The sequence below is a fragment of the Varanus komodoensis genome, unplaced genomic scaffold, assembly GCF_004798865.1.
Source record: "Varanus komodoensis strain SLA01 unplaced genomic scaffold, ASM479886v1 scaffold2, whole genome shotgun sequence".
Taxonomy (NCBI): domain Eukaryota; kingdom Metazoa; phylum Chordata; class Lepidosauria; order Squamata; family Varanidae; genus Varanus; species Varanus komodoensis.
The window spans coordinates 14259974-14282243 of NW_025335568.1; the positions used below are offsets into that span (position 1 = coordinate 14259974).

General features: G+C 46.3%; 1 protein-coding gene across 1 annotated transcript in view; it reads right to left on the bottom strand.

Moving 5' to 3' along the window:
• Positions 1-20991, bottom strand: part of SNCA (synuclein alpha) — a 60923-nt gene extending 39932 nt beyond the window's left edge. Inside the window, exons 1-4 of the mRNA XM_044429385.1 lie at positions 20639-20991; positions 12888-13033; positions 3940-3981; positions 575-720 (exon numbers count right to left, since the gene is read on the bottom strand). Of these exons, the coding sequence (XP_044285320.1) occupies positions 575-720; positions 3940-3981; positions 12888-13008 (309 nt within the window). The 5' untranslated portion in view covers positions 13009-13033; positions 20639-20991. The remainder of the gene's footprint in view (positions 1-574; positions 721-3939; positions 3982-12887; positions 13034-20638) is intronic.
• Between the last annotated feature and the right edge of the window lie 1279 nt (positions 20992-22270).

Genomic DNA, 22270 nt, shown 5'->3' on the forward strand with positions numbered 1-22270 from the left:
CACATGGAAGGCCTCTGGTACACTTGGAACTATTACACTCTCCTGGTACTCCACAGATGGTCTGAAAGGCCAAACTAGGTTATTTGGATAAATTGCCTGACCTGGTAAAGGCAATTTCACATATTCCTGTGTTTAGGTAGGCACAAATCCTCACTCGGCTATGCAATGGATGCATGCAACCTTGGACCAATCACTGCCTCTCCTGAAGTGAGAATAAGATCTGGGGAAAAGAGCCAGATGGGGAGCACGAAGGGTGCTATTTCGTTTTAAAATGTAGCCACCAGTGGAACACACTTGATGTTCATAATGTGCAGATTCCAGTGCAACGAGGCATGGCAGGCTAAGGCAACACATAACACAATGTTGCAAAGGGAAATGCATAACTCAGACATCTCCTCACGCATTAGGTTTATCCAGAAATGGAAGAGAAGAAAGATTTTTTTAAAATCCAGAAGCTCATGATGACTTAAAGATTCTTCATTTTGGTTTTTGGTTTACAAAAAACAACAACTGTGACAACTATATAGAACAACTGCAGTGCTAACCCCCTTCCTATAAAAGCAGTTGAACAAACCTGTTTGGCCAGTTGATCCTTCTTGACAAAGCCAGTGGCCGCAGCAATATTTCCTGCACCTTCCACCGTCTTCTGCGCAACAGCTGTTACTCCAGTCACTACTGCTCCCCCAACATTCGATACCTGTTCCTTAGTTTTCTCTGCAACTGTGGAAAGGTGGAAGGTGAGGAAGGGAGAAAGTGTCATTTCTCAGTGTTAAGCTTGAGGCAGTCAGCATTTGGTTAGAACACCTTGCTCCTAAGTAGAGCTGTTTCGAGCTACTGGGGCCTTTTCTTAGCTCCCTCCTTTAAGGAAATGTTTAGACCTTCCTGCTGAAAATCATGGGTTAAACATTTACTAGTAAATGTACAAGAGGGGGATTCATAGCTAGGGATGTGTGAGGAATCAGTCCAATGGTGAGAATCTGTTGGATTCCCAGGGCTTGGCTCTTTGGATCCCGGTCCACTTTGAAGTGGCCCAGGGTCTGAGTTCTTGGTGAGGGTGGTCAATGACTCCTGGGTGCTCACCAGGAATTGAGTTCCTGGTGCTGCATAAGCTCCTCTTCTGCTCCAAGGGCAGTTGCCCTTGGAGTGCCTACAACTGCAAAGAAGGCTGGGCATGAAGGGCTCGCCAGGAAAGCAGTTGCTGGCGACCACTGCACCTCTCCTGTGCCAGCTACAGCTGCCTTTGGAGCTGCTGCAGCTTGCATTGAAGAAGGTTACCAGTTACACCACTGGGGCTCCACGCTTGTTCACGGACTTCCTCTCAGCTTGGCTCACCAAACCGAGCACAAGGGGAAGCCCACAAATGCTTGGAGGGATAGATTCCGATAAGGCTCGTCCCAACTATAATCACAAAGTTTCTTGTTGCAAACATGATGCAATTATGTTCATGCTCGGAGGAGTATGATGTAATACTTAAGTCTGTTTAACTCTTTCTTTCAGACAATGGTTTCTTTAATGCAAAAATCCCTGAAACTTGTTGATTGCTTCTTAGAGTCACTAATTGCTGTAATATGGAGAAAGGTGTGTATCACGACAAGCGACTATGAGTGGTTTCCACACTTTGCAAGTTTTTGCATGAATGTGCCTGGCAGATGATCTGGTCATCATGGTAACTCTCCTCCCTCCCTCCATCTTCTTCCCTCTCAGTCTTCCCGGCAGTCTCCCAGGAGACACCATGGGGAGGGATGAGGCTCCTCTCTTTGACAGCTGTGACTGTGAGCCGAGTCCAGCTTGCCACAGCTGTCAAGCAGTCTCCTGTGCAAACAGGGCTCCTGCCCTGAAAAGCAGCACAGAAGAAGAGGGAGCCGATCAGGCATCTTTGCATCCTGCTCCAGATGTGGAAGGAACAGTGTCACTCAGCTTGTTCCCCTTGGTCACTCTTGCTTGCAAGGAGGAATCCCCACCCCGGCACCCACCCAAGTGCTTTTCTCGTGAGTGGGAGAAACGAAAGGACAAGCAGGAGAATCTGCTGAGCAATGCTGCTGCCAATTGAGCTCCATCACCCAGTGGAGTCCCGCTGCTTGTCCTTGTGCATATGAGGAGCTTCTCTCTCTTGTACATGAAAGGGACACCCAGTGAATCACCCACTTCTGCCCCTAAAAGACCTTTAGAGCAGGAGGCAGGTGGAAGAGAGATGTCTCCAATGGTTGTGCAAAACAGCAGCTGTCAGTGGCATTCCCTGGCTAGCTGCTTGACAAGGCTAGTAATGGGCTGCTCTTGACAAGTAGCTCTCTGTTTCATGATGGGTTGTGTCTTTTGGGTTCAGATGACACAACAAGCCATTGGGGTACCAAGCAGCCATAGGACAGACTGTTCCAAAGAGCAAACCTACCATGCTAAAATACCGCAGTGGGATTCTGACAGCATGACAGACGAGGAATGCATTGAAGCATGGTGGATTCCATCCCTCTAGCATTCATGGAACAAAGGTTGCACTACCTGCGATCTTCTTCCACGAAGGCTGCTGCATGAGATGCAGAAGAGGGATGCTGCTTGCACAGCATTCATCCAGGGCTCCATTCTTGGTGAGTGCTGCATGAACAACCTTCTTCTGTGTTATGTACAGCAGCACAAAGGTTGCTACGGATGGCATGGAAGCATGGGGCTCAATTCCTGTCCAGTGCTCCATGAATGCTGCTCACATTCAACAGAAGCTTGGACACATGGCTACTTCAAAGAGAAATGAATGCAGAGAGCTGAGCCCAGGAAATCCATCAGATTCCCCACCCACAAAATGGAGTGCTCACACATCCCCATGGCAGACCAACAATGGTAAAAAGCCACCGTGGCTTGTCATGTCACTTCAACCTGCCCATGGGCTGCTCTGCGTGGTTCCAAAGGATGAGAGTCACTGGAGAATATGATACAAATCTTCCTACAGCCTTTCTGATCATCTGCCACAGAACTGAATTTATAGACAATTGCCGGCCCTGCAAGGGAGAACCACCTGTGGAAACAGCTTTCTATATGGGAAAGGTAAAGGTAAAGGTTTCCCCTTGCCGTTAAGTCCAGTCATGCCTGACTCTAGGGGGCGGTGCTCATCTCCGTTTCCTAGCTGAGGGAGCCAGTGTTTGTCCGCAGACAGTCTCCGTGGTCATGTGGCTGGCATGGCTAAACACCAAAGTGCACGGAACACTGTTACCTGCCCACCGAAGTGGTACCTTTTTATCTACTTGCATTTGCATGCTTTCGAACTGCAAGGTTGGCAGGAGCTGGGACGGAGCAACGGGAACTCACCCCACTGTGCAGATTCAAACCGGCAACCTTTCGATCTACCAGCCCAGCAGCACAGCGGTTTAAACCACTGCGCCGCCTGCAGTCCCCTTCTATATGGGTAGGAGACTCAAATGCTGCAGTGCATTCCTATCCCCATGGTGATGCTCATCCAAACCCTGCTGAGCCAGCTTGATGCACAAGAGTGTCACCATGTGTATTGTCACTAGATGGGGGTCTACACAGTACGCGAGAATGGTGACTCCCATGCCAATTGTATAGAAATTACTCTGGGGTTTCTCATTAGGAATGGCATTCAGTACCATGGACAGTTCCTCTAAAGTGCAGAATAAAAGCTTCATTGAGTCCACTGACATAAGAGGCATTAGCTCTCCCACTAAACATATTTTCTAGTCCAGCATCTGCTACTGATGGTGCACCATTCGGATTGTCAGTGGAATGGAAGCACAGCAGAAACTAATATCCTAAGAAATTTATACTTATTCATTTCCCAGTGAGACAGGCTACGTGTTTCCAGGATGCTTGATTGTATTATACACCTACTCACCTCCATGAAACTGAGCCTACACAAACATAAATATCACTTTAAGGGACAAGTGGGAGATTTATTGTGTAGATTTAGAAACAGAAATGCAATTATGCACTTACCTGTTGTGACCCCATGAACAACTCCCTCCTTGGTCTTTGAACCTGTGCATTAAAACAAGAAAGCAATCATCCAGTGGACTGAGTAAAACTAGTCTTAGTAAACACAAGCATAAAGTTAGCAAATCACATTGATTCAAGCATACCTCATTTCTCCATACTGTAGCAAGTTCCTGAGCAATCTTTCTGCAAAGTCAGTCTTGTAAGAAAACAAAAAGTACCAGTGATATTGGGAGCCTTTTGCTTTAGGGAGACCAAGTTGGAGCAAAGTTTCTACCCTACAACCCTGTGAGTATGACCCAGTGAACTTCCAGTGAGTAGACTTGATTGAATTTAGGGTGGTGTGAGGCATCTGATAGGAGAATGGGAAACCAACAGATTTACATGGTTTAGTGCTCTGGATTCTGGTTTTTGAGCCCCGTGCTGTGAGCTCAGCCAGTTTGCAGACTTCCTTCTCTAAGACAGACTGTGGCTTGTGCAGTTTTTTATGCTTATGACTTTGAGGCAAATAAGCACATAAAACCATGTGGTTCAGAGTCACATTAATTGCAAGTTGTGCAAATTATGATTTCCACAAATTGGTTGATTTTACACCAATGCTGCTAGAACCACATGGTTTTAGGGTGCTTATTTGCATACACATTCCAATAGTGATTTTTAAAATCAGTTTACATAATAGATAAGATCCAGGCAGGGTGAAGACTTCTGAACTGTCAAAGGAAAGAAGGCACACATTTTCATGCAATGAGTATACGCTACTGTATACTCTGGGTGCAAAAGGAGAAGAAAAGAGTACAGTTTAAACAAAAATGCAAACATGCAATCCTATGCATGTTTCCTCAGCAGTACGTCTTGCTGTGTTCACTCCCAAGTAACCTGGTACAAGATTGCAGCTTAAATGTCAGCATACTGCAAAAAGCTGCCACCATACGATCTATGTACTTGCCTGCAGGCTGCTATCTGGGTGCTAACTGGCAACAGTCAACCATGTTAATGGCTCCTTGCATTGAAACACGAATCAGACTGAACAGTCATTCAAACAGAAGACACTGCTGGATAGGAGCTGGTTCACCAGCAGCCCTTCAAAGGGAGAAGGGTCCTCTGCAAATGAGGATGCCTGGTCACCCTAGATCCTGGGAATGAGACTGTGGCTTCTTCTTGGGGGCTTGAGTATGAGGACTGTCACAATGACATTTGAACACTGGCCACTTACACCAGCCTATCTCCTTGGTGTGCAAACTCTCACAGAGAGAGAGTTTCCCAATACTCTGATTGCTAACACTGAACAGATGATCATTTGACTTTTTTCTAATTTGAAGGCCCAGTGCCAGCCTCCTCCAGAACACACATAGAAGGTCTGGCATCCTTATTAAGCAGGTTACTTTCTGGCTCCATAATAAGCATGAAGTCATCTTTCATGACAAAGGCAGAGCTGCCTTCCTTGTGTCCAAAACGTGTGTTGATTCCCAGATTCCCCAGCCTCCCTTTCCTCACTGGATGCCAGTTATTTTCAGCAATCACATGCAATGGAGAGGGTTCCTTGGTGTGCGGGGTGTGTGTGTGTGAGAGGATGGAAGACATACTGTAGCAGGTGAGCTTGGGGAAATGCTCTAGTTTTGCTAAATGGCCTCACTTAGTAAATCGAAGGAAAACAAGCCCCACACTTTTGCTCCTGTGGGGTCCCAAACCCTTGCGTGTCAGGTAAGTGCAAATCTGCTACAATGGCAGAGAGAAAAAGCTGTTACTTTCCCCTGGGGAGAGGCTGAAGAATCTGGAAAAGGACTAACATGCTCCTACCCACCCATATAATTTTTTACAATGTAAATTGCCCCTTCTGAGGACACTGGGCAAGGGAAAGGGTTATATAAGGTTCTTCACCTGTTGCAGTGCAGCATAAGGAGCGGTTTGCATTTACACAGAGCAGGGGATTAGAACCTAGAGCCCAGGAGTCCAGCCCAGCCCCCTGGAGTTCTTCTGATGAATGCACTGCCTTCTCTGGCGACTTCCTGCCCTGACCTGCCCTGCCCTGCGCACCAGTTATTTGGTGGTTTCTTGCCTATTGTGCTCCACTGTTCCATTATAAAATGGTCGAGCGCTGCTGCTAAGGCTCCGTCAGTGGCAGCAGCAGCTTCAAGCTAAGATATGTGAGTATCTTGGCCCTCCTCCTTTGCCGACTGCCCTGCTCACCAGTGGAGTGTTCCCCCTGAGCATTTTGCCGTACTGCAATTTGGCCCTTGGATGGAAAGAGCTTCGACGTCTCTGATGGAGGCCCCCATTCTGGCCTTGCAAATCTCTGCTGACAGGGAACAGGGTCGCCTGTGCTAGACCTGCCACAATGACTGTGGGTGTTGGATCCCTCCGACCTTCCCAGACTGAGCAGGAAGCTTCGAAAGGGGGTTCTAAGCACACTAGGCTGAACATGCTAACGATCCTCCACACAACCAAGGAGGACAATGACTTGAAATTCCTGATGACGGAAGGATTCTATTCATGTTGAGATGAACTCAGTTGGAATGGCCCTTCAGACCCTCTCATGGATAGGAACTCAGGAAGCTGCCATGTCATGAGTATCCAGTCCAGTGTTGCTGACACTGACTGGCAGCAATGGCTCTCAAGGGTTTGGGGATTTTTTCCAACACTACCTGGTGATACTGGGGGACTGAAGCTGGGACCTTCCTCATGTGCTCCACCACTTCCCTACAGCTCCACCCCAGGAAGTGGGACCAGCACATGTGGCCCATCCCCTGTAATGGCTAAAAACTGGAACGACTACAAAAGTCTTAAATCTTCTGCTATTCCTCTCCAGCTGTGCAGCAAAAGGAGTTACTTGTATAGGTTTCAACACATCAAATTGCAGCTTCCTTGCCTCCAGTCTAGGTAAAACCTAACATTTGTTTAAAATGATATCCTGTCTATCTGGCTTCAAAACAGCTTCAAGAATCTCAGAAAGACTCGAGCATATAAAAGCAGAGGTGAAACCAGGAATCACGGCACTCAAGAGGAGTAACATGCATAAAACAGTAGTTTAAAAGAGGGCTGTTGAGCCGTTCTTTCCCATCAGGCCATCTCTTCAGGCTCTCATTCAGGGGCTTCTCCATCATCTGCTACCAGATCCTTTAAAAAATCTGCAGATGTCAGGACTTGAACCTGTGACCATCTATTGCAAAGCAGATACTCTGCCACCTTCCTATGTGAAGCAATTACGGTGCACTTGTGATTTCTCACTCACAATAGTTCACAGGTGCTTTGCCATCCTCCAGTCCTTTGCAGCCATTTCCACAGTTTTTCATTTTAGGAAACTCTGGTGCTATTTGTGCAATTCTGCTTCCCACAGCATCATCTAGTACTTGTATAATGGAACATACAGCAAGGAAGATCATTCAAAACCCTGGGGAAAAAGCTGTGCAAAGGATCCAGTCTTACTCCTACCAAGTGTCTGGAGGCAGAAGCCTTGGCAAAGTGGCAGGTTAAAAGCCTCATAGAAAAGCCTTAGAGTCCCACCCAGTTTATAGCATCTTTTACTTGAACTGAAGGAGGAAGACAAGTCTGCTTAGATCAGCATCATCACGTCAGATAAAGAGAGCCCAAAGCAGTTGTGTGAACCAGCTGTTAATTAATGCTGAAACTTTAGTATTAATGTCACAATACCATGTAAATGTTCCTACTGTATTGAATTTCATGACTGGGAACTCTTAAGTCACTAATAATCCCTGCCATCTTTCTATTATGGGGCCTGCAATGCATCAGAATAGCAACAATTAATGGAACAATTAGCGAAAATGAAACATGAACTTTGGAAAATTAATCAAATGAAGGATGAGAATTTGCTGTGCACTTTGAAGTCAGTGGGATGATTAATGTACTTAAAAAAATATGCTGTGTCGTTAAATGCCCTGCTGAATACTCCAGTGGACTGATTCCGATATTAAACTTCCTTGCTCATTTATATGTAAGTGGCAACAAAGAGACAATTTAATATAGTCACTGTACTTGGGAAGGAATAAGCAGGTTTCCTTTCTTTGTTCTTCTAAGAAATACACATAAGGTGCAATCCTGTACATACTTAGAAAAAGTCCAACAACTCCTACTAGCTGTTGGTGGAAGTACTGGGAATTATAGAAGTTTTTTCTGCCTGATCTTCATAGGATTGCACTCTTATACTACCTCCCACCCTGAGGCTATGCTCTCCATTTTCTGTTTCAAAGGATGGATCAGCCGGGGAGGTTTGTGCAATGGGTCTTTGCAATGAGAATTGGGCTGTCCTCAGAAGCACATCCACATCCTCATCTGCGGAAGGCTGGAGGAGATGAGTGAGAACTTGCAAACTCTTTCTTGGGGGAAAGGCACAAAGCCTCTTTCATGGGTTCAGCATAGCAATGAACTAAATCAGGTGATTAAAAGAAAATCCCTCTCAGCTTGCTTTGGTTTAATTTTGCTGCTACAAACTCACATTAATATTCTCCTGATTTAAATGTCGTGATGTGGTTTATTAAAAGGAGAAAAAAGAGACTGCTTCTATAGGAAAAATAAAGGCTGTGTTTTACCATCACTTGTGGAAGGACCTTCCATGCATTTTGTTCATAGTGCAAAGCAGGGAATACATTGCTCTTTAATTGGCAAGTGGAGGAGGCATTCTTCACAGCCAAATACCCCTTCCTAATGGTAGGGAGAACCAAGAGTTTTCTCTCAAGGCAAATCAATTATGTAGCTTTCTATTTCTTTTCAGCTGCTTGCACAACAGATGGTGGTGGGGGGAGATGAGATAATGAAACTCAGTGAATGCATGTTCTAAAGCAGAGCTGCTATGGAAAAGCTGTCCTCACACCAGCCATGAGGCATGAATCATGCAGTCATTCAGTTCTTTGCCATGACTGGAACCCCACCGAAACTGTCTGTAGAGATGTCCATCAAGGAACAACCCGAAATACATCCAGCATCGAGCATCACACCCTGGCAAGAACGGAATCCAAGGACAAGGTGGGGTGATGCAGATGGCGGCTGGGCTGCTTTCCTGTGCATGGTGGGGGGTGGAGTCAAGCTTGCCTTTTACCCTGGCAAGAGGAAGGGTTTTCTTCAGTCCAGGGGAGTTGTTGGGCGCTTTCTTTGCTTCCAGGGGCTGGCAACTGGGAGTCTCCTGCCTAGAGTCAAAAGTGCTCTGCAAACAATGAATGCAGCTCTCTGGCAAGGAAAGCCTGTAGCATTTGTAAGAATACTTTTGACATGAACTGGTTATCCCTAAGAGACAGAAGAAGAGCCTGCAGGAGCAAGCCAAGGGTCCATCTGCTCCAGCATTCTGTCCACACAGTGGCCAAATGGTTGCCCACAGGAGACTCACAAGCAGGACACGAGTGTAACAGCACTCTCTCATCCATGTTCCCCAGCACTGGTGTACATAAGCATACCACTTCTGTTATTGGGGGCAGCATGTGGCCATCAGGGCTACTAGCTATTGAACGCTTTCTTCCCCATGAATTTGTCATCCAAATCAATGGCCTTCACTACCTCTTGTGGAAGTGCATTTCACAGTTGAACTGTGTGAAGAAGGGCTTCCTTTGATCTGTCCTCAGTCACCCAGCAATCGGTTTCATGGGTTGATCCTACTGGGTTCTAGAATTATCACTAAAGGAAATAAATGCCTGCTTCCCCACACCATGTGCTTTTGTATCCCTATCAGATCTCCCAGTGCTCACCGGTTCTCCAGCTTAAACAATCCCAGAAATCAGTCCTTTCTGACAGGGGAGTTGCCACAGCGACTTGGCCATTTTAGTTGTCCATTTCCAGCTTGACACGATCTTTGTTTATACAGGGATCAGAAAAGTACAAAGTATTCTAAGTGCGGTTGCACTGAACAATTGTAGAAGAGTGGTATGATAGTGGCAGTTTTATTTTCAATTCTTTTCCCAATTATGCCTTACATGGAATTTGCCACATGCTGGGTTGACATATTCACCATATTCACAACCCCAAAATTTTATTCTTGTTCAGTCACCACTACCAAGGATCCTACTAGCTTATACCTGAAGTTGGGGTTGTTGTTGTTGTTGTTGTTGTTGTTATGTCCTAATGTACATCACTCTACATTTGCTTATATTGGACCACATTTGTCATTTTGATGCCCATTCTCCCACTTTGGAGAGAGCCTTTTGGATTCTCACTGGGGGTCCTCATGCTCAGACAGCTGTGTTGAATATTTTAAGAGATACAAGATTATGTGGATGGTCAGACTAAAGAGTAGGCTATTTGCTGAGTTACTCATGGAAGCAAACTCCTTGGAACAGAAGAGATGCTTAGGGCAGATCTTCAAAGGCTGGGCCTGGCTGTTTGAACCCTATGAAACTTCTGAGTGAGGTCATCCAAAGTTTTGGCCTCAGTACACTGATGACACACAGCTCTACTTCTCCCTTTCATGCTCAACAGGTGTGGATGTCGATGTGCTAAATGGATGTCTGGATGGGTTGGATGAGGGCTAACCAAGTGAAACTCGATCCCCAGACAAGAGTAAGATGCTTTTAGTGGGTAGTTCCTCTATTGGATAGAAGGTGTCCAGCTTGTTCTGGATGGCATTGCACACCTCCTGAAAGAGCAGGTTCATTGATCCTCGTTTGTTCCTCAAGGATGAAAATATTTCTACCAGCTTTGGCTGGTGGCCCAACAATGCCCCGTTTGGACAGGGATAGCCTGATTTCAGCAACCTACTGGTAATCTTAGATTACTGAACCAGCCCTAAATACACTGTAGACTAAGAGTTAGGCTTGACTGTGGCCAGATTCCCATGGACAGCCAAGGAGCAGCAGCATCATTCACTATTGCAACAGTGGGCGACGGATGACCCTCCATATATCTTCAGATGTCAACTTACACCATTCCTCAGCATTGACTATGCTGGCAAGAGGGGAGAAAGGAGTTACGGTCTAACATAATCCACAGGGACATAAATCACCCCTTCTTATTCTGTTGTACAACAAAGATGCACTACCCATCATTCCTGCTCTGCCATCTCCACTTCATTGACAAAAGCAATTCTCCACAAAGAAAAAAAAGCCATTGTCCACTGGCATAGTGTAAGGAGCCCCCACTTCAATCAACCAAACTGAAACACCACAAGAGTACACCAAAGGGACGCATGCATTCTATAGCTTGTGCCACAGCACCCGTGCAGCACGCTTGCGATTCAGCCTACACGCATTGGCAGAACATTTGGCTCCACCATTGAAGCATGAAGGCTGGGTGTGTATCGACCAGCTGGTCAGCTGGCTGATGAAAGGATCCTATTCTCCACTATGCCAAACCAATAGAGTTGTGGACAAGTAATAACGCAACCCTGACTTCATAATTATTAGGTGCCTTTCTTGGGTTGCTGACGACTAGGCACCTGGGGCATAACAGGAGTGCGACAGTTGCCCACCACAACACTTCACATCTAGATGGTAGCAAGAACAAGACACGTGGGTCACCTGATCACAGTGTCCCCTACTGGGGTGAGTCAGGCTGCATTTCTTTTTAAGTTCCATTAATGATTTCTACATTTGCATCCATGTAAACAAATTAGCACATGCAAATATTATGCAAGTTTTGTATCTTTTTTCCTCACTTTCTGAAGATGCAGAAAGTGAGGAAAAAAGAGGCCACCTTTTGGTGCTAACAAAAATGTTAACTAAATAATGGGGAAAGCACCGGTAAGGGCAAGTTTATGTCCAAAATCATACACAAAAGTGGCCCAGAAAGGTGGAAGAAGGAATACAATTAAGGTTGGTAGTGATCTTGTGAATTGGGATCCACTCAGTACACAAAACAATCTTCAGCCACCTTCCTTAGAGAAAAACATTCTACCCTCCAGCTGTAAAAAGAACAGAAGCAACAGGTACTGGTTTTCTTGTTGTGAAACTCAGTGATTAGGAAGGAGAGCTCCTCCAAGGCTGCCATTGCTGTCTGGCTGCTTGTATTCCTTCAAGAACACTACAACTTTGGAGGAGAACATTAGGAGCCAAAGGAATATTGGGTCTATCTAAAACATGGTCTTAATTTGGTTTAACAGGCATTTCTTCTTCCCAGGTAACCCCAGGATTCACTTCTTTCTTTAATATCTTATTACCACATCTTTTTCCCGAGGAGCAGAAGAAATATATGTGGGTCCTCCAACTACATTTATCTTCATAAAAATCATGCAAGTTAGCTAAGGATGTGATATCAAGAGATCGCATTGGCCCAGGGCCACCCAGTGACTCTCATATTCAGGTGAGCTTTCCTAGCCCTGTTCTGGCACTAAAGGGCTTCTGCAACCCCCTGGTGCGCTCCACACCCTCCAGCTGTGTTGGATCACAACTATCATTCCCAGCCAGGCACCTGGTCCCAGAAGACTGCTTCGTTTGGAAGGAACTGGCTAAGACACAAAGAAGTTGCCATTTAGACACATCCAATGCTCTTTTCACCCACAAGTCATTGCAGTAGCCATCCATCCATCCATCCATCCATCCATCCATCCATCCATCCATCCATCCATCTCATCTGTACCTCAGTTAGACCATTTGCTTTTGACCTTGCAGTCACATTACATGCACATGTTCCCTTTTTTATGCAGACCTTCTAGGGCCCCAAGTGCCCAACCAAGTCTGTTTAAAGCAGTGGTCCAAAAGGCCTGAGGGCGGAATCTGGTCCCCTGGGGTTCTTCAGAAGGCCCCGTCCCTCTAGGGCCCCAGCACCTTTCCCCAAACACCAATCAGTGGGCATTTACATGCAGTTTCTCTTAAAGACTGAAATGCCTCTCCTAAGGCTTCAGTACTATCTGTAAGAGCTTTTGGCTGAAATAGGATGGGGTATTTTTGGTGTTAGCTTCTTCCTGTGGCTTCATCCCCAACCAGAATGCAGCCCCTGAGAGGTTCTCCAAAATGGAATCTTGCCCTCAGGCAGAAATAGTTTGACAAATCCGGATTTAGAGCCTCCTGCCAACCTACCCATGTAAAGCATGCCTTCTTTCGTTTTCCCAGCTGCATCCGCCATGCCTTGCTTGGTCTTCTCAGCTGCTGCCACGACCCCTTCCTTGGCTTTATTAAATCCTTTCATGAAAACATCCATGGCCAAAGGTTGTTTATATCCAGTTCTGGAAAGAAAGATAATAGAACAAATGAAATGGAGTATGGCATTTAATATTCGTTTTGCATTTTGCCTGTAGCTCTGGGGCTACAGAAGTAACGGTTAATATGTTCTGGCCCTTTACAGTGTCAAAATAGTCACAAAACGAATTTGTGTTTCAAGCAAAAATGCCAGCAAGGAAAGATCCGGCTGGCTTGAAGTGCATGTAAAAGCTCACTTGTAGCTCACCATCTCGTTCTGGCCTTGCAAAACTGCTCTCCTCCTCTTCCATCCCCCTCCACACCCCTTTCCTTGTGTCTCTTTTTTTTCAGCTGATAAACTGGATGGTGGGATCTTGCTCTGTATCTCTGATTGATATTAATCGCCGTGAAAGACTAATTAAGAGCCCGCGGAGTGGCTGAAGTGGTGGACTGGGACTCACCTGCCGAAAAACTCCCTCTCTCTCGACAAAGAAGCAAGCAGTAGCAATGATGAAAGAAAGGATGAAAAGCAAGAGGAACTGGTCACCAGGGTGGGAAGAAGGTAGGTCCCTCCCCCATGGAGGGGGACTAGTGACAGGGTCTTACTGAACGGCCCTCAAAACTGGGAGCTGACATTGCACCATGGTGATGCACACATTGATGCACACATTTTATCATCTTTTCTATCTGCATTTTGCAGGTTGTCAGACATGGTTTGCTTCATTGTTTGATGGAACTGGCTTTTTTTCCTCTTTTAAGAATGCACGAGAACTTTGTTCCTGTTTGCAAATGTGCCTCTGCACTATGCGCATTTGTGCTAAGGGACATTTATGCAAATTGCTCCAAAAGATAAAGCAGTCTACAAGTCCAAGGAATCCATACAGCTTGAAAAATGCTGTTGAGAAATCCACAGGTCAGATTCATGGAAATCCAAAATAGCTTGAATATGTTGCAGATTCCTTTGGCATCTTTACTTTCTCCCTGTGTTATTAAATCTTGAATATGTTGCAGATTCCTTTGGCATCTTTACTTTCTCCCTGTGTTATTAAATCTTATATGCAGGCATCCTTTCCCCTGCCAAAAAGCTGAGGAAAAGCTAACTGTAAGTTACTGGCTAACTGTAAGAGGCCAGAAAAACAAAGCTGTATTGTGTTGCAAAAACAGCTGGTGAGTGCAGAGCTTGAATGAACTTGGAATAATTTTCTCTAAGGAAGAGTGCTCATCATAGAATCATGTGGTTGGAAGGGGTCTAGAAAGCTGCTTGGTCCAACCGCCTGCTCAATGCAGGACTCAAGTCTCCCATCCAGACTGTAACCAGGCCTTGGCCTGTGTTAGACTAGGTAGGATCAGGCACTTCAGACTAGGGTGCCATGCTGCTCACCCAGGAACTGTAGCAGCCAAACATACCTGGCTGATATGTAAAACAGCCAGAACTCATGGATCAGGCACAGGTACAGCTTGTGCCTCTGTTTCTTCATTTTCTGTAACCTTGCAATTGACTCTTTAGAGCAGTCTCTGTGGCATTGCCCAGTATTATCTTCACAACAACCCTGTGAGGGAAATCAAACTAAGACTAGCTTGACTGAACTCAAATGCCCTGCTTAGGAGCAGCCACTTTACCTGCTAACAAATATTGGTCCTTGCTCACTGTAAAACCATGTTCAGCATACACAATCTCCATTCAACAGTGAGTCATCCCTTGACAAGACGTTGAGCAACATGTCTCCAGGTGATGCACATCATGTTCATTTCATTGAGCATCATGTTCTTTTTGTTAGAGCTTACGCCTCTAGTCTTCCTAGTTTACCAAAAGCAGACACTCACTTAATGGATCTTTCAGTTCAAGACCCTAAAATAGCTGACAATTTAACTACCATTTATAAGTCTCAGTGATGACGAATGTATGGGGTGTGTGTAGTCATTCCACTTGCCTTATTTGGTTCTTCTGTTTATCACGTTTGCATCCTGCCTTTCTTCCTCCAAGGAGAATGAGGGGCATAGACAATCCACCTCCTCTCCTCTTTAGGTTAGGTGAGGCCAAGAAGTGGCAACTGGCCTGAAGTCACCCAGTGAGCTTCCAAGGTGAGTCTGGGTCTTGAACCCAGGTCTCCAGAGTCCTAGTCCAGCTCTCTAACTGCTGCACTGGATTTCTTCTTTGACAGTGAATTTTTGTGTGTTTATTATGTTTCCTTGTGTCACCATAAGGAAAGAGGAAATGAAGACTTCCGATTAATGCCAGAGAAAGAAGTACTTACTTATAAGCATTAGGAAAGCACAGCGAAGTGGCCAGTTTTGCTAATAACGTGACATATTTTGGGTGGTTAAAACTCCAAGAGGATCTTTCTAAACTGGGAGATTATTATTATTACATTGCATTTTCATCCCAGCTTTTTAGCTCTTGTAAGCAATCCAAGGAAACTTACATAGTCCTTCTCCACTCCATGTTATCCTCACAACAATTCTGCGAGGTGGGCTAAAGGTGTCAAAATGGTAAGTGCAATGCAAGGAAATGTATAGTAATGTGCACTGAGCCAGCCAGCCGGTCAGCAAGCAGGCTTCAAACATAAGCTGATGGGATCTCGGCTGGCAGTGACTGACCAAGTGAGAGATCTTAGGGCTGTGATGGACACCTTGATGAAAATGTCACTCTACTGCACGGCTGTGGTGAAAAACGCTTACTTAGGAAAGGAATGGAAAATGAAGCCACCAGTACCATACTGTCCTGATACCACACTTGGAATACTGTGTATGGGTCTGGTCACTACATCTAAATATTTCTATTTATTTTATCACTGGGAAAAAGTGCAGAAATGGGCAGCTAAAATAATCAAGGGTCTAGGAAAACTGCATGGGGAAAGGTTACAGAATATGAGATTTTTTAGCTCAGAAAAATGGTAAGTAAGAGGAGACCTGACAGAGCTGTGCAGAACTTTGCACAGTGTAGAGAAAGTGAAGAGGGAGATATTTTTCTAGATCTCTCCTAATACTGGAACTCAGTGGAGTCATCCCATGAAGTGGATGGGTGGGAGATTCAGGAAAGAGTATAGGAATACTTTTAATTGTAGAGTTAGAAGAGTCAATGAGCCCATGAGGTCCAACCCCCTGCTCAGGGCAGGACTCCAGGACAAAGCATCCCTCATATATGGCTGTCTAGCTGCATCTTGAATGCCTCCAGTGTGGGAGGCCCTTGACTTCTCGAGGGGTCCATATTGCCTTAACAGTCAGGAAGATTTTCCTGACGTTCACCTGGCATCTGGCTTCTTGTAACCTGGGACATTATTCCATGGTCTGCATGGAATTGAGAAGAGATCCTGACCCTCCTGAGTATGACAGTTTTTCAAGTACCTGAAAAGTACTACCATCTCTTCTGTCAGTCCTTCCTTCTCAGGGCTAAACATGCCCAGTTCTTTCAATCTCTTCTCACAGGGCTTTGTTTCCAGGCTCCAATCATCCTTGCTGCTCCCCTTCATATCTTTTCCATTTTCTCTGCACCATTCTTTAACTGTGGGGCTCAGAACTGGCTGTAGTATTCAAAATGAGACCTGACCAATGTTGAGTAGAGAGGAACTAGTACTTCATGTGATTTGGATACTTTTATTAGTGCAGCCCAAAGTAGTATTGGCCTTTTTTTGTAGCCATATCACATTGTTGCCTCATATTCACCTTGTGATCTGCAACAATGCTAAGATCCTCCTTGCTTGTATCTCCCATCTTGTAACTACATCCATCTTGTTCATTTTTCCTTGGGATTTGTCCCTATTAAATTTCATTCTGTAGATCCCAACCGAGTCTTCAGCCCATCAAGTTCACATTGAATGTTGTTCCTGTATGTCAAGGTATTAGCTATTCTACCCAGTTGTGTGCCATCTGCAATTTGTTAAGCTTCCCCTGCCCCGCCTCATTAATACATGATTAGTTGGCTAATAAACATATCATGGGACACTTTGTCAAAAGCTTGTTGAAATCGAAATATATTATATTCATAGCACTCCCAGGGTCTATCTGGGAGGTTACCCAATCAAAATATGGAATTAAATCAATCTGGCAGGATTTGTTCTTGTCGAATCTGTCCTGACTTCTAGTAATCACTGCATTGTTTTCAAAGTGTTTGCAGAGAAAATGCTTCATAATCAGCTTCAGAATTTTCCCTGGGATTGTCAGACTGACTGGTCTGTATTTCCCTGCTTCCTCCTTTCCCTGCTTTTTGAAGATAGGGATAATGTTGCCCCTCCTTCAGTCCTGTCCTGTCCTGTCCTGTCCTGTCCTCCATGCTTTCTCAAAGGCAATGGAAGTGGTTTTGAGAGTTCTTTTGCCAGTGCCTTTATTACTCTAGGATGAAGTTTATTAGGTCCTGCAGTTCTCTTCACTCAGTGCATATTTAAATACAGAATCCACTTCCACAACATGTAGTGATGACCACCAATAGGGATGGTTTTAAAAGGGGATTGGATACATTCTTATAGACAATGCGTATCAATGCCTACGACCTGATGGTTGTATGCTACTTCCGGTAACAGAGGCAATATGTCTAAGTACATCAGTTGCTGGGGAACATGGGCAGGAGCGTGTTGAAGCACTCCTTTCCTGCTTGTGGGAACCCATGGGCAGCATGTGACTGTCTGCACACAAGCCTGAATTAGATGAAATTCGTGGCCTGATTCAACACAGCTTTTCTTACGTTTTTATCGACTGCAACACCACAGGTTTAGAAATAGTACCTTTAGCAGCCCATTCCAGTTTTTGTTAACTAAAAAGTTAACTCTACTAAGTTCACTTAAGTTTAGTCTTAGCTGGGGAGCATTAAAATTGCAACTATGCAGCTGAATCCTAGACACTATTTGCATGGCACACAAGGCACTAAACAGACATGCTCTCAGTGGGATGGAACTCACTCCGACTCTGATGGCCAGGGCTGATAGCAACTGCAGTCTAACAATGTTCAGAAGCCAACAAATTGCCCATCCTTGCAATTCCAAGTGTGTGGAATTGCAACCTGACTTTCCCTGTTCAGAAAGAACTTTTCATATCCAAAAATACAAAAGCTACCCTACTGAGTGAAATAAAACACTATCTAGTCTGGCATTCTGTTTCCAACAGTGACTGTAAAGACAACAAAGAGTCCTTTGTCATAGTTACACTCTGTAGTCCCATTGTGTTTTAACCAGTTTTGAAATAAAACAATCTTGGCCCCAATCTTGCCATTCTTTCCACAGAAAGAGTGGAAGCTGCACTTTGGTGATGCTGCAGCTAGCCCTTCTGAATGATGATTAATTCTTTAAAAATAGGAGTGTGAATTGTTAACACACCCTGATGAAAAATATCCAGTTACTCTTAGGGAACGGGGTGATGGGGAGGAGCATTAAACCAAATGGTCTTTTGGGGAGGATTCTACCATGAACCGCTGAGATCATGCTAATTTAGGCACCAGCCCTCTAGAGTAATCCCTTTAACACACCCTACATCATAAGGGTTAAGAGAAATAATAATCACAAATCCGCATGGAGATACAGTCACTTTCAGAGAAATTGGGGAAAAACCAAATCTTCACCTTGATTTAATTCTACACATACACCTTTTCAGGAAATTGATCCTGCCTCTCACGTATCTGGCAAGAAGATTTATTTCAGTGTTGATCCGGTTGATCAAGGACATAAACCTTGAAATCAGCCTGGATGCCAGTTTATGGGGTGTGGGGAGGCAAGAGTACAAACTTCCTCAGACTTCTCAAGAAGGTATCCTATAGCTCTTGCCCTACTTCTCCTGAAAGGAAGGTAGGTCCGTAGATATTTGACTCCACACATACACAAAGACACACAAGACCCTTACACAAAGCAGGAAAGACCATTAGTCCAGAAGGGGTGGGAGAATGAAGACCCCATATCCAATCATTCATCATCATAAATGAGCTTGTCTGTAAGCTCCAGCAGATCTTGGAAGGTGAGACTCCCATGTGGTGGCGGCTTCCGCCGCCATTCTTGGGAACCAAGCCCTCTTCCATGGGTGCTGTTCTCCACATTCCAGCAGAGTTCTTCACGGGGCAGGAGGTGGGGAGGTGTGCACAGCCTCTGCCCATGGTGCACAGACTCTCAGTGCCACCGTGGAACCAGTTTATACCTCTGTAAGTACCTCAGGGGCTACCACAAAGAGGAAGATCAAGATCTCTTCTTGCTGGTGCCAGAGTGTAGGACACGGAATAATCAATTCAAGTTGTAACAACCCAGATTCAGGCTGGACATCAGGAAGAGCTTCCTCACCATCAGAGCAATATGACAGTGGAACCAGCTGCCTAGAGAGGTGGTGGGCTCTCCCACACTGGAGACATTCAGAAAGAAACTGGGCATCTGAGTGGGATGGTGTAACTTGGTGACCTGCAAGTGCAGGGGGATGCACTCAATGGTCTTCATGGCTCCTTCCAACTCTACTGTTCTATGATTCTATGAGTCTCCCAAGCCTCTTTCAAAGTGCCATAAGTCTTCTCTTGAATACTAGTCAGTGGCGCAGATAGGGCTGAAGTTCCAGGATCCCACAGCTCTGTGAGGTGGCAATGCTCACCCAGACAGCAAAAGGCTCAGAAGCCAACTCCACTTAATTACTGAAGCCATGAGGGTGCTCTGATTCAAGTGAGTTTAAAATGCAACTCTGCACATGCTCAGAGGAGGTTGCATGCTTGCTTGCTGTCCCTGAGCTTGGCAAACAGTTTTGTTCTTGCTCTAAGCCACAGGTATGCAGAAGCAGTTGCAAAGAATGAAATGGGTGCTATGGGAGAAGGGTGCGCACTGCTGGAAGTGTGCGTCAGAGCTGAGGGGATACACCTGGCCCTCGAAAAGACCCTTGGTACCCACGCAGTTCAGGGTTTCAAATGACTGAGTTGCACAACTGAGCACAGGGCAACTGGGCAAATGAGAGCCCAGGTATGTATTGACTCACGCTTCAGAAGAAAACAGGGCAGCTTCCTCAGTTTTATACAACACACGGAGAAACTTGGTTCTCCTGAGGATTCCTGGGTTAGACTCCCATTCTCCTGTCCACACACGCACAGCACAGAGTCGTCTCAATTTGCAGGCAATGCTTTCCAGTTGTGCAGCTCCATACCCCTCTTGTGCAGCTATTAGGAGGTATTTTAAATAAATGTATTATTGCCATTATCTTTATTACTCCTTCCTCACACAGCTTGTCTACCGCCATTTCATTTTATTTTAGCCCAGGCAAAAGGTGGCCTTGCAGCAGCTGATTTGCTCAGAACGAAGTCCTGCATGTTCCAGTGGGTCTTAAGCCAACCCAGAGCAAGTGCACGACAGGACTGCAGCCATGGGTTGCAATCCTGCACATGGGAGCAGGCACGCACTGGATCGCACGCTTAGGCTGTGATCTTACAGACGCTTACATAGGATCAAGCCCTGTTGAACAGAACGGGAGTTACGTCCAAGAAAGCATGCATTGGCTACGCAGAAGTAAACAAACACATAACAGCTCACCTCCTCTGAAAAGAGCCCTCCTGGAGTTCTATGGGATTTACTTCCGCGTAAATGAGCAGAGGAGCCCAGCCCCCGAGATCCCTCGCCCGTTGGCAGTCGTGCACGACCCACCTCCCTCCTTTGACGCCTGCCCCCGAAAAGGGGGAAAGAAGCTATTGACTCATTCAGGTTACTTACCCTTTTCCTCCCCACCTTCCCCTTCTCTTTTAAACGCTCCCTGCCTCTTTGGAACTGTTGAACTGAGTGGCAAAAAGAGAAGGCGAGAAAAGCCAGCGAGTTGCCAAGGATGCGCTTCCTCCGCTAGCGCATCACCGCCGAGGGATGCAGGACGCGGGAGCCCAACGCCCAGTGGTACCCTGGTCCCAGCGCGGCCGGGCGGAGCGCGGCGGCGGGGTGGCGGGCACGGCAGACCGTGGCGCGGAGGCGAGGAAGGCGCGCGGGAGGAGCTCGGCTCGTGGAGCGCGCGTGGATCGTGCCGAAGGGAGAGCCCCGCCAGCGCCTTCCCCGGCTGCCTCCTCTCGCTCGCCGCCTGATTTGTCAGGTGGAGGAGACAGGCAGCGCCCACGAGCTCACCCGGGGAGAGGACACCGCCTCCCCTTCTCGCGGCTCTCCATCTTCCGAGGCTCCGCCCGGTGCCGAGCGGCGCCTGGCGCTTTGCCTGGGGGAGGGTCGGAGCGGCGAGCGCCTTTGCGCTCCCCCCACCGCCCGCCGGCGAGCGAGATTTGCAACAAGTAGGAAGCCTTGGGCGAAGAGGAAAAGCATTGCACCTGTTTTCTTCGGCTGGCCGCGGGAGGAGCAAAGGACACCGGGGCGGGGGCGGGGGCGGGGGGCAGGCGAGTATTTTTCAGGGTCTGTGAGCTTGACGTTGTTGCTCCACTCGTTCATTGCAGCCACGCCCGTTTATGCCTTACCGGCCCTTCTTCTGCCTTGCTACCTCTTTAAAGCAACAGGCCCATCAGTGAAGAAAATAATCTCTAAGCATCCCATCCATGCTTAGACAGAAAAAAGTCCTGCACCTTGCAGCCTCCCCGCTGAAGCTGTAGGCCTCCTTTGGTCTAAACGCGCACTTGAAGTCAGCATTGGCCAATTTACCATCCTCTGCTGAGGAGTTGTTTGGGGTGGGTGACTGGGGCTGGAGTTCAGATCTTGGAAGACCGCTCTGCTGTCCCTGGGCACTTGCTGAAATGAAGCTCCAGGGATGCTGATCTCTCTTACATCCAGTCCCCTTGTTGTTGTTGTTGTTGTTGTTGTTGTTGTTGTTGTTGTTTCAGCCTCTCCTCCTGCTAACCGTTTGATTCTTTCTGCCAGAAGGGATGTCTCTGTGTGTGTGTGTGTATGAGAGAGAGAAAATGCACCCCCCGCCCTGTCTATACATTGCTTGGACATATCTTTGGAAAGCAGCATGGAAAGCAACACTAGAAACCATTGCAATGATTTTCAAAGGAAAGTGAAGCCTATGTGTCTGGATCATATTCCAGAAGGCAGAGATGGTGGAGAGCAGTTGCTGCTCCACAGGGAACGGGCATTGGAGAGAAGCCTGTGAAAGGTCTGGGGTTGGAGTTTCAGAACATCTGGAGTGTACTAGATTGAAGAAACCTGGCCTAAGTATATCTAGGTTTAAGGGCACAGTCCTATCAGGCTACCCATAACTCACTGAACTTGGAGGCTTGTGGGCATCTGGTACAGAGCAGGACAAGCACTGGAGGCAATCTTTGCCTCCCTGTCCACCTGCTCTGTGTGTTCCCTTGATAGATTTTTCTGCCTGTCTAGTAGAAATGTCTCAGAATGGTGGCTGGGACAGCTGCAGGA